The sequence below is a fragment of the Neolamprologus brichardi genome, chromosome 11 (genome assembly GCF_056152115.1).
Source record: "Neolamprologus brichardi isolate AB-2024 chromosome 11, ASM5615211v1, whole genome shotgun sequence".
NCBI lineage: Eukaryota > Metazoa > Chordata > Actinopteri > Cichliformes > Cichlidae > Neolamprologus > Neolamprologus brichardi.
In genome coordinates, this window is record NC_142114.1 from 30,365,692 (window position 1) to 30,378,294 (window position 12,603).

The window sequence follows — 12,603 nt, forward strand, 5'->3', positions numbered from 1 at the left end:
TGACCAGTATTCATTTTTATGCTTTTACCAAACACACTTACCAAAACAAACTGAGCTTGCTAAGATAACACCAGGAATGCTGAGCTAACACTAGTTTGAATAATGGTTGTAGTCCAATGTTGAACATGTCGTTGCATCATTTGGTTTAAAGGAGCACTACTGTATGTGCGTTGTCGAGGAAATGTAATTAACAAAGTCCGCAGGCACAGTCATATTCAGAATTCAAATTCAATCTTTATTGGCAGACTTCATGTCCATAAAAACAAGACAGAAACACCCCTGCATTTCTGTCCCCCCCCATATATATATATATATATATATATATATATATATATATATATCTGCCTCAGCTGGTTACTGTCTGGTAGATGACGGCGTCCTCAACCTCACCCACATGCCTGAAAAAAAGAAAAAAAATAACACAAATTGAAAAGCAAAACAATATTTTTTTTAGTTACTGGAGCTTTCATAATCCATTCTCTTCTACTCATTGTTATCAGGGTCACGGGGGCTGCATGTGTTTGGACTGTGAGGAAGCCTCCACAGTCTGAGGACCTGGACCCATATTTTCTAAAAATTATGAGACAATTTGTTCTTATTTAAAACTATCAGATTAATTTTCTCTCTTCTGTTTACCGAGCATAGTTATTAAATAAATGTTTGTTTTTTGTACAAAACTCACTAGAATTTTTTTTGCAGCTGGATTAAATGCATTAAATGCAAAACTCACACAATTTTTATGATTTCTTTATTTATCAAGGACTGAGTTCGTCTTGATGCATTCTCAATCATCCAGGTAAGTAAATCTCAAAACGCTTCTCCCACTGAAAACGCTACATCCAGATAAACAGAATCAACTGTTGGAGAAGGACTGAGTGCTTCTTTAGTGTCTCTGTCACATCTGAAAATCTAAAACCTCTGCTCAGTGAGACCAAACAGATGTGGAGTTTCCATCCCTGCAGCTGACACATCTGTCTGTCCTACCTGACCTCCGGTTTCTTCTGTGTGAACTGGACGGACGCGTAGCTGACGTCCTCCACAGCTCGGCTGGTTTCCTGTTGGTCATCTTGTTCTTGAATGTTGCTGTAAACGTTACCAGGATGCTGAAGCCACAGAGAGAAGTAAAAATAGTGAAGAAGACAAAAACACAGAAAGATGCCTGTTAGTGATTAGCTTTGTACAGGAAACACTGATCGTCTTCTTTCTCTCTTCAGGTCTGACCACAGCGGATCATCTGCCTCCATCTCACCCTCTCTCTACTCTCCTATCCAGCTGACTTTGATAACAGAGGATGTTCCTCCCATCAGTAACTCACCTTCAGCTCCGTCTCACCTCCAGCAGCTCTCTGAGCCTCTGCTGCTCTCAGCTTCCTGTAACAATATGATTGACATTACAATAAAATATCAAAAACTACAAAGAAAAAAGAAGAACGGGTAAAAATGTGTGAGTAGCTGCTCAGAATAAAACAGGGACTCATAACTTCATGTGTTTACTGTCATCTAGAATAAAAAAGCTTTTGATAAATGTTTGACTCTGTAAGTCTAAAATTGTTTTGTTTTGAATTTTTGTTAATAAAATATTTCCTGTGTAGCACAACAGGAAATCCTCTGGTTTTGGTGAGAGAGCTGTCTGATAGAGTGAGAGACGTACACCAGAGTTACCTGTGTCTATCTATCATCACGCACACTTTGTACTAGTGAGCGTGTGAAAGACAGAGAGTGACCGTCTTTAACATGTTTGTGCACCTGTGTGAGGTAACTCCTGCAGCTAACTGTTGGATGAACAAACACTCAGGCGTGACTTACTGCTGAGGGCCAGATGAGAGAAGTTTAGATGATTTAATGCAGATACAGCCACCTTCAGCTACTGAAGAGGAACTCAGACTGATTTGTACCTTTCGATGATGAAGAGTACGAGCGCGATCACAGCCAGCAGGACAACAAACACCACACCAGGTATCGGAGGAAGGTTACCACCAGCTGTGAAAACAGAAATGATACATAAAGAAATGTAGAAAAAAAGCTGAAGTTAAAAATATGTTCCTAATAACCTGTTTTTGTATTTATTTATATATATTTAACTTTTCATTGTCCATCTGATTTATCCTGAGTGATGAGTTTGTGCTGTCAGTGAAGTGACCTGGATGACCGATCATGTTTCCTAATTTAGCCAGCTGTTAAGTTTTTCCTGACATTATGTCACATGGTGCTTTTGACTTTTGGTTTGCAGTCACAAAAGTGTCTCAAAAGAAAAAGTTCTTAAACAAGAAACCCAAAAATAAATTTCTAAAAATGTCAGCCTCTGCATTTCTGTAGATGACTGTCGCAGCTCTGTAGGGTGGATGACGTCTATGAAATGTGAAAACTGAACAAACCTCCAGCCTCCACCTGCAGGCTGTGCGGCTCAGAGAGAGTCTCCATGATGCTCTTCAGAGCACAGGTGTAGTTCCCAGAATCCTCTGCAGTCAGAGGGCTGAGACGGAGGGAGGAGCCAGTGTCTGAGAGGGCGTGGCCATCCTTGAACCAGGTGACCTCCAGTTGGTGGAAAGTGCAGACTGAATCACAGAGCAGTGTGACGGTTTCACCTCTGCTCAACTTTTTATCTTTACTGGAGCTGATTATTCTCATTTTGGTCGAATCTAAAATCAAAGAGTCATTTTTTCTCATTAACACTAATACAAGAAAAAGTAGCAATACTACTTAACGATAGTTTGATTATTTATTTATTTTTTTAAGAATATTTGGTTCTCACCATCAACTCTGACAGTCACTCCTGTCATGTTAGTAAAATGTCCTTGAACATGATCAGCTTCCATCCTGAAGCGAAAGCTTGCGTTGTCTCTCTGCTGAACATCTCTGATCTGTAAAGTGCAGTTTGTCTTCATGTCTCCCAGATATTGATAACGAGGATCGTTGTTTGCTGAGTTACTGTCATACACAGACGGAGTGGGGCCCTGACAGAGTGCATGGTTCTTACACCAGCGCACTCTGACGATCTTTAGAGGAACTTCTCTCCGACCATCAATGAAAGACTTCAGAGGTGTGAAGGTGCAGGGGAGGGTGACAGTGGATCCTCTGACAGCACAGGTAGACGTGAAAGGATAGATCACAGTTTGACCCACAGCACCTGGAAACAGATGGTTCAAAGATAAAAACTGAAAAAGAATTATGATTTATATGAAACGTGGAAACACACAAACTACAAGCATGTTTTACATTATTGTGTTTGTGACTGCTGCTGCATTAAATGCTGTTTTCACACACTGAGCCTGCGGCAGGTCAAAACATTGTTTTGTGTCACTCATGCTGAGCTCACTATGAGTTTTATATTTCACTGCAGAACTTCAGTGGAAACAACTGACAGCAGAGACTGACTTCTACTCAAAAAAATGAGAAAGTGTTTATTCATCATTTTATCAAACAGCTTTTTCTTAATGTCAAGTGCCATTGACGGCGCCCTCTAGTGTCTACTGTTGATACTGATGCATGCTCAATCATCCAGGTAAGTAAAAACTATGGAGTTTTGGGGGTTTTCTCCTCATGATGACTCCCTTGTTGGAAGTCATCGTGGTTTTCCTGCCTTCAGTACCTGGACCTCCTGGTGGAAACTCTGACGTTGCGCGACTTTGATCCAGTACTTCTCAGCATCAAGAAGCTCATTGGCTGTCAGCTCACCTTGCATCTTTGGATGCATCATTATTTTAGCATTAGTTATGAATCTTCTTATCTGTCATGGGTACCTTTAAGATTTGCACTCTTTTCGGTTTGCTGTAGCTATCAAGCTTCTGGTTCGTAGAAATCAGAAAACTGCAAACTGCATAACTATGTGATAACTGGATTTAAGTTCTACATTCATTTGATCTCAAATGTTCTGATCTTCAGATTCATGTGTCTCATCTTCTGATATGAGAACACTGGGACCATTCCACTATAGCTGATTCTGTAGCAGGGCCTCCACTGTTTGTCCTTATATAGCGCCAAATCACAACAAAAGTCGCCTCAAGGCGCTTCATAAATCGCAAATGAGATGTGTGACCATGAAGCTGGATTCGTAAGCGTCTGGATCTTGGTCACTCGGTTTGCAACATACAGTTTCCAACTTTGTGCCGAACTGCAAATCCATTGCAAAAGTGATCATGGAGTCAGTCCACAGTTTTATTTGGGCTTGCTCCATCTCAATGAGATCATCAAGTTGTTTGCCAGTCTCGCTCCAGTCACAGCTCCCATGAGCTCCAGATGTGGCAGCATCATATTGGTTTCTTTTTGCATATTGCAAAAATCTCTTGTTGCATATTGGTTTGGTACCACCTTGGTATGGTGAGCCAACGTAACTGAGTGAGTTCTGAACATTAGCGTTGCTATTCTTGGGCCTGATTTGGTGGCAGGTCTTCATCCCAGGAGAGCTCCTTCTCCCCCATTTCTTGGAACATGCGCTTGACCCTAATGGTAAAGGGTTTCCGAAATAAATGCATGCTGAGGACTGCAGGATGCATCGTTTGGTTCCTTTCTTCTCTGTTTGAAGCCTCACTAGTGGCCTAAGGTGAAAAGTGAAATCGTCAGACTCTGGCCTCCACACTAATCCAAGTACCTTTAATGCTACTCCATTTGTCTCATGGGCCAACATGTAGTTTCTGGAGCTCTTCTCCCATTTCTGCATCAGTTCAGCTGAGTTCGTCATGCAGAGCTCCATAGCAGCAGCTGCCAGTATTTATTTGACATTTGTTGTTATATGATACGCCTCTTCAACTGTGCATGTACTTGAAATTAGGGGTGGGTTTTTATAATCGATTTATCGATTAAAATCTATTCTGGCTTGGATAACGTTAAATCGATTCATTAAAATCCTGAATCAATTTTTTAATATAAATTTATTTTGCCCGAAATGCCAGAATCTCTGGTGAAATCTCACAAAATTTCAACAACCACCAAACAGCTAAAACAGTAAATGAGAGCAGGAACACGGATTCTGCACAAAGACGTAAACACACAGCGCAACCCGCGGATCAGAATCAGTGAGCTGTCACCTTTCTCACAGTCGGGGCTGAAAGCCGACAGCTCGCTGATTCTGATGTTTCGGCGGCTCCGCGCTTTGTGTTTACGTCCTTTATGCGCTGATTCTAAAGCTGTTAGTTTGATGTCTCTCCAAACAATATTGACTGAACCAGCAGCAAAAGAAGATCCAAACTACGCGTCACATAAACATCGCCATGAATTCACTCTGACTTTTACTGTTTTGCTTCAACCACGATGCACAGCTCTCTCTCTCTCTCTCTCTCTCTCTCTGTCTGTTTTCTTCATTATTCGCTTGCTTGTTACGCACAAGTCTACCGTTGTTTACAGGCTGTCGGCCGACTTTTTTTTTTTTCTGTTTTATATACTTCCGAAAAGAAAACCTAATTTCTGCCGTTCAATACTGAACAAATTTAAACTTTTTTAAATTATGCAAAATGCAAAACGCCGTGTCTCTAATAAAATCGCTGTAATTTCAGAGGTAATGTTCATGTGTTGATTAATGGTTTTCTTTCATTTTTGATGTACTGCAGAATATTTGTATAAAATCCCAGACCAGGAAAATCTCCTTCATGTTTTTCTGTGTTTTATCCTCGGCTACTTTGACACAAAGGCCTCTGCTGTGATGCTCACACCTTTGATAAAGTCTTGCGTGTGTCAGCTTCCTTTTTATAGATACAAAAATATGTAAATGTACTGATCTGAATTATAAGATTTCTGACTGTCAAAGTTTCCCAGATTCAAATCAAATTGAATCGAATCGAATCGAATTAAATCGAATCGTGGATCGAATCGATTCAGGACCTTGTGAATCGGAATTGAATCGATTCTAGAAATCAGTGACGATACCCAGCCCTACATGAAATGCACATAAAGTGACTCCCTTATTGTATTCACAACTTGTGGTTTGTTTGTTTTATACTGTTTTAGATGTCTTTGAATTGTAGCTGCAAGCAGAAATGGGCTTGAACTCCAAACACCACTCTTGTCATCCTCAGAATGCGCAGTTGTTAGTTCACTTCTCCTTTCGGTGTTCCTGAGAACCACAAGAACCTGATTGCATCTCTGTCCTTTTCTGCAAGATGTATTTACAGTAACGCTTGTTTTACGTCAGCTAGAAAGGCGATTTTGTGTTCCCTACATCGAATGAGAACAGTGAGCAGATCTGGATTCAAGTTACAACAAACCTGCTATCTATCCACAGACAGAGGAAGCAGCATAGATGCCTTCATGTAAGTAAATGGTTCTTCTGCCACTTTGTGAAACAGTCATTAATGCAAAACTATGTTTAAACTCTTGTACAAATTCTCATGTAAGACATCTGTATGAGACGTTTATTTATTCTGACTGTGATTTCCTGTTGATGATGCTGACGTTCACCTGCAGGCCTCAGCAACAGACTGAACAACATTCAACAAGACACTCAAACCGAGTCCACAACTCAGCTGTTTAACTCCTGAACCACCTTTAAGAAAGCCCAGAGTATCAACAGTTACCTGACAGAAACCAGCCAATCACGGGAGAGCAGAGTGACCTTTCAACTGATCCAGTGTAGAACCAACCTTTATTTAAAGCAGCCTCAGAATAGCTCTGCACTAAATGTAGTAAATGTGACGTCAGTCAGAAATAATGAGTCTGTTACAAAATGTTTGTGTGAAAACAAAAAGTAACGTAAAATAACTTCTTCTACATCTTCTACATTCAGACTCACATCTCTGATATGTGGCTTCTGCTTTTGTGGCTTTAAACAGGCTGCAGAGCAGCAGCAGCAGCGAGCGAGTCAAACCCTGTTTTCACTGATCGTCACTAAAACAGGATCAAAATAAGACTTTAGTCTTACCTGCCAGCAGGAACATGAAGCTCAACAGAAGGTTTTTGTCCCAAACTGCCATCCTTAGTTTCTGCTGCAGTCAGAGGAGCGAGCAGAGAGTAAAGAGCTGGATGATGAAATGAGGCTTTTGAGGAAGTCTTCTCACTGAGTCCCGCAAACTCTGTCAAGCCCCAGTTTATAAACGTTACTTCTCATAACACCTTTTCAGATTTCACACATCATCAGGCCACATCCTGGAAACAGGAACAGTTTGTAGACACATTACAATGAGCTGCAGGAAGGTTTCATAGTTACTGTTATTTACAAGATGCAAAAAAAGAAGAAGTTAAAATTTAGCTCACTAAATGACTGAAGTCAGTTTTGGTTCATGATCAGACAAACCTTCCTATAGTTACTGTAATTTGATTCTTGTACTTTTTGCATTTCTTCTTTTATCCAAAGCTCTCTGTGTATCATTACATGTCTGAAATAAAGATGTGTTTGATGTAGAAGACGGCACTCAGAGAGTCCTCGACTCAACACTAAAGGAGAATTCTTAGAAAGCGACGATGGCGAAAGGAGCCAAACCAGGAGAAAAAGTTTTATATATATGGAAAACGTTGGAATTCTGGTTTTTCCCATTTCTAAGTAATGATCAGGTTGGACAGGTGTATCTTTATATACCCTTAATGTACAGAACTGTGCAAAAGTCTTGAGCCACCCTGATTTTCTTTATATTTTGCTGGAAAAATGGGAAATAGGTTTACTGTTAAACAAAGCTGGAAATACAGCGTACAAGGTAAAAACTGTCAATATAAGCTATGAGCGCCTTAATTTTTCCACACAGTCCGAGGCAGAGTTTCTGTCGTTTCTGTAAGCAGCCATCAGGAATAGTTCTCCAGGCTTCTTGAAGAACATTCAGAGCTCTTCTTTGGATGTCTCTGTTCTCTATCATAACCATCCCACACTGCTTCATTAAAGTTGAGGCTGAAGATTTTAACACATTAAGAATTGTATTTTAAGACTGTCCTCAGGTTTTGCTGTCAGGCTGAGTTCAGCAGATGTGTTCTCTCTGTGTGCATGTCTCAAACCATGCTGACTCTGTGGGTTCATCCTCCTCACAAAGCGAGTGATGTAAACATTTCTGGTGAGTCTCCTCTGAAGAGTGTCTGCACTCAGACAGGGAGAGGAGTCCTTCAGGAGGAGTTCAGAGTAGAGCTCCACACTGAAAGGAGGTGGCGGAGGTGATTTTAGCTGCTGCAGTGAGCTGAAACCCAGTATGGACATTTAAAAGTGTACTGATCTCCTGCTTTTGTCCCACCATTCATTAAAAAGAAAATTACTATCAGTACTCACAAAGTGTGTTTTGATCAGAGACCCAAAGCACCTGAGCTGACTCCTTTCACTGCAGAGGAGGAGAAGATCTACTCTGAGCTCCTCCCGAATGACTCAATTTATACAGGTGAGGGTAACAACATGAATCAACCAGTAAGACAGCAGCTTTACTTTCACTCTTTGTTTCTATAATTTAGTTTTCAAATAACCAATTAAATATGTTTCCTTCTAAATGTATCTGAGTACTTGTTTATAAAAGGTTGGGATTTCTTTCTAACGTTGTAGGGTCTTTACAATATAAACCACCTTCAGATGGCTGTTGTTGTGAATTGGCGAATTTTAAATAAAGTTACATTTTAAAAAACGTTATATTCCTTATTATTAAAAAATGAATGATTTTAAAAACACTCTCTTTGGCTGAACATTAAGTAAAACTGATTTATAAATAACTGAAGTACCTTCAAGATTGAAGTTACTTTAGACTCTGATGCTGACTGGTGGTCATCTGAGGAATTACATACCGTCAGAGGTCAAATCCATGAGTGGCTGAACCAGCTTTCACTCACTGACAGTGTTGGGAAGGTTACTTTTAAAATGTATTCCATTACAGATTACACAATACATGCCCCAAAATGTATTCTGTAACGTATTCCGTTACGTTACTCAATGAGAGTAACGTATTCTGAATACTTTGGATTACTTAATATATTATCATGCTGTTTACAACTACATGAATGTACTATTGCTGTGATTTATTACTGTTACTGAAGGTCCGCGGCTCTGAACCGTAGTAAAGGGACCTCTGGCTAATACGGTGGGTTCTGTGTCGGCTCGTAGCTGAAAACTAGCTTTACTTTGTTGTCTGGGTCAACTTTGCTAGCAGAGACAGAGAGAGGCGTTGAAAGGCTGCTCCAACAGAACTTATTGTTTCAGAGGAAAACACGAACACGGTGTACAGTCGAGTCTTAATAGCTTACTTACAGCTGGGCTCGTCAGGCTCTCTTCTTGGCTGCAGTGGTTATTATTATATTTACATGCTTCCAGCTCCCGTTTCTGCTCGATGACAGCTCGTACTTTTCCTTTTTCTCCCTCCCTCGCTCACAGACACATAACGTGTATGGCAGTCCATTCTCCCTGCAGCACGGACTACACTGCCCATGATGCTACATTCTTTAGAGCTATACCTGTAGCATTCTGCCTGTTAGCTTAGCACAACAACAACAACAAGGACTCTCTCACCCAGGAAACAGCAGAGAGAGCGTCACCCTGTAACCATGGCAACCGTAACGCTGCCGCCTGGAACAACAGAACGTAGCTGTCAAACAAAACCCAAATAGTCCTGACCCGCCACAATATGAAACAGGGAAGTACCGCCGTGTAATCCATTTATTTCAACAAAGTAACTGTATTCTAAATACCACCTTTTTAAACGGTAACTGTAACGGAATACAGTTACTCATATTTTGTATTTTAAATACGTAACGGCGGTACATGTATTCCGTTACTCCCCAACACTGCTCACTGAAATGTGCATTTTATGGTTTCTGCCTGGGCTCTTAATTCTTATGTAGTTTCGACGTGCTTATTTTTTCACAGGCTGCTCTTATTCATAAGACTGTGTCTCTGTATTAATGAATGTTCAACAATTTTGGAAGTATTGTACAACTAATGATTTTTATATTCGTCCCCATCAATATAGCATTCTTCTAGCTCTGTAATAACGTAGTAACTGTTGAGTCATTTCCAAATATTTTGGCCAAAACTGCGATGCAGAAACCTGTGTATATGTGCATATTAGGAAAGGACAGTGTGAGGAAGTGTAAAAGTTAAACACAGCCACTCGTCAGTATGTGTTTCAGAAAATATTCATTGTGCATTTGATGTTTGTAAGTGGAGCTCAGAGTATGTAGAGCCCACAGGCCTGAATCTGTGCAAGTTGTTTCCACGCACAGGGCAGCGGTGTTCAGTTTTATTTCCAGTAGGTGAAGCTGTTCAATCATCATAACACCACCCATGAATGCAAAGGAAGCTGCCCTGTTCAGTAAAATGTTTAGTAGTAAAGAAAAGGCATTTCAGATGTTTTTTAATCGAAACACGGAAAACTTTGCTTCTTCATCTACAAACAGAGAAATACATTAGAGTTGCTCAAAGCAGTGATGAGAAGAAATTCACGTGTAAGCAAGTGTTCACAGTGAGCTTTAAAGCTTTACAACAGCATAACACAGATCAGCCTTCAGAGCTTTTCAAGTTAGCACTGACGAGACGGTGGAAGGATCAGCTTCAAAGCTTGAGTGTGTGCATCCTCAACTACATCTATCTATCTATATCTGTGTGTGTGTGTGTGTGTATCATCTTTTCACTATTGAAGAGTAGACGACGGCATCATCAACCTTCTCCATCTTCCTGAAAAACAGATAACAACAAAAGAAGGATTTTTGAGTTACTGGAGCTTTCATAGGTATTTCGTTTCAATTAAATAATTATTATTTTAATAATGCTAATAATAATAACAACAACAACACATAAATAGGTGAAGAAAAGCTAAACATTAAGCCTGGGACAAGTCATAAATAATAAATAAACTTAATAAATATCGCACAGCTTTCTGAAATATGAGACGACTAGAGATGGACTTGATAATGATCATTTTCCCAGGCTAAAGGCCACGAACTGGACTGCATAGCTCACATATGGTGAAGCACAGATCACCTTGTTGGCTGCTGATGTTTCTGGTTGAAAAACACTGAGAACAAACAGTTCCAGAGACAAATCTGCTGCAGGTTTACAAAGCTGTCATCATCAACAACTGCATGAACGCCTAAACACACTTGTGCACACAACTGAACACACCAGCTGTCCTGTCTGATATCAACCCCCTCATAATAATGTCGGGTCGTTTGTTGTTGCATCAGTTTATCAGTTGTTGGAGTTTTATTTTTATTTGTTTCTGCAAATCTGAGAAGGCCGCTTTGTTAGAGTAACTTCCCTGGAAACACATTTTCACACTTTATATGTCATCAGGCCACATCCTCAAAATGATAAATTAAAAGACCAGACTTTATTTTAGTCTTTATTTCATTAATTTAGTGACACAATCCCATCTTATTTTATTTTGGATTAATTTTACGATGTAGAAATGAAAGTAAACGTGTTTAAACGTTTGATTTTTTACCGATCGACAGTTCAACAATCAGTCTCTCACTGTAAACACAAGCTGCCGTCTTTCATCGTGTGCTGTGTGAAACAACAGGATGAAGGAAACTTCCTCTGCTGCGTCTCGAGTGGTGAAACTGTGGCGTTGTTGCTTTCCAGCAGCTTCCACTCTCAAGCTCAAATGTTGCACAACTAAATCTTCCTCAATCAGAACTCGGAGCAGATGAAAATGAGAAGTCAGGTGGTCGATATGGATGCTTCTTAACTCGAGATAGGAAACCATAACAGAATTATTCATTCATTTCATTACACAACACCACATTTAACACAGCAACAAAGTAACTAATGACAATTAATGCAATACTTATTTCCCTTATAAAGAGTGTGAGGCCACAAAACCACACTCAGGCTTTCTCACCAGTTAATATTTCTAACACGATCATGTCTGAATTATTCACGTTAATATAAACACGATTTTATACAAAGATATTTTCTTTTATTTGGAGGCAAATAAAAGAAAACTTCCTGCAGCTCCTCTGGTCTCTGTGTTTGGTTCTGTGGTCGACAGTGAGAGGTGACTACGGCTCAGCGTTCAACGCCATCATCTCAGACAGCCTCACCACCAAACTGGAACGCCTTTAGACCCCCCAGCTCCTGGATCAGACACTTCCTGACCAACTGGCCTCAATCTGTCCAACCAACTTTGTCCCCCCAGAGTCCATCGTCAGATCCTCCTGTCTCAGGTAAACCAGGGCCCTCACAGCCGAACCCTCAAACACCGCCCACCAACTGTTTGACACCTCCAGACTCACTAACAGCTCCTTCCCCCCACACCCCATCCTGCCCACCCACCTCACCAATCTGAGCCATGGTCTGAGGGACCCTCATCCCACAGGACACTCACACAGACTCTGTCTTTGCACTGATGTCAAACACTTGTGTCTCCATTGGCTGCCTTTCTCGTATTTTTGTCTATATTCCTCTAGACTGTAAACATCTCTTCTGTTTGCTGTTTATTCCTTTTTTTTCTTCTTTTTCTCTAAAGATAAAAGCAGGACTGAGTCCTCTGTGTAGAGGGACAGTAACTGTGTGTGTTTGTAAGTATTTAAATAACGCAGAGAGCAAAATTAACAATAACAGTATTTTCATTGTAGAAATTCATTTTACCAAAACATTAACGTGGCGCACGCCTTTGATGCTGCGTTTTCTGCGTTTTCCTCGTCCACACGTAAACGCAAAAACTGAGTTTTTAAAAATCTCCGTTTTCATTAACCAAAAAAGCCGTTTACACGTGGA

The 12,603-nt window shown here is 40.4% G+C and overlaps 1 protein-coding gene across 1 annotated transcript; it reads right to left on the reverse strand.

Moving 5' to 3' along the window:
* Positions 1-346: 346 nt before the first annotated feature.
* On the reverse strand, positions 347-7,204 carry LOC148100724 (B-cell receptor CD22-like). The gene is made up of 7 exons (XM_087848012.1): positions 6,850-7,204; positions 2,752-3,126; positions 2,375-2,638; positions 1,895-1,979; positions 1,316-1,370; positions 985-1,103; positions 347-398 (listed from the first exon to the last, which is right to left on the reverse strand). Exons 1-7 carry the CDS (start codon positions 6,899-6,901, stop codon positions 347-349), a joined length of 1,002 nt encoding a protein of 333 aa, XP_087704138.1. The 5' UTR covers positions 6,902-7,204.
* Between the last annotated feature and the right edge of the window lie 5,399 nt (positions 7,205-12,603).

What these genes read in the sequence shown, in the direction of transcription:
- LOC148100724 (XM_087848012.1), bottom strand. Translation starts at nt 6,901, where the DNA reads ATGGCAGTTTGGGACAAAAACCTTCTGTTGAGCTTCATGTTCCTGCTG. An exon ending in CCTGCAGGTGGAGGCTGGAG is followed by an intron (nt 1,980 to 2,374) that starts GTTTGTTCAGTT and finishes CTGTTTTCACAG; the next exon opens with CTGGTGGTAACCTTCCTCCG. An exon ending in CAGAAGAAACCGGAGGTCAG is followed by an intron (nt 399 to 984) that starts GTAGGACAGACA and finishes TCTTTTTTTCAG; the next exon opens with GCATGTGGGTGAGGTTGAGG.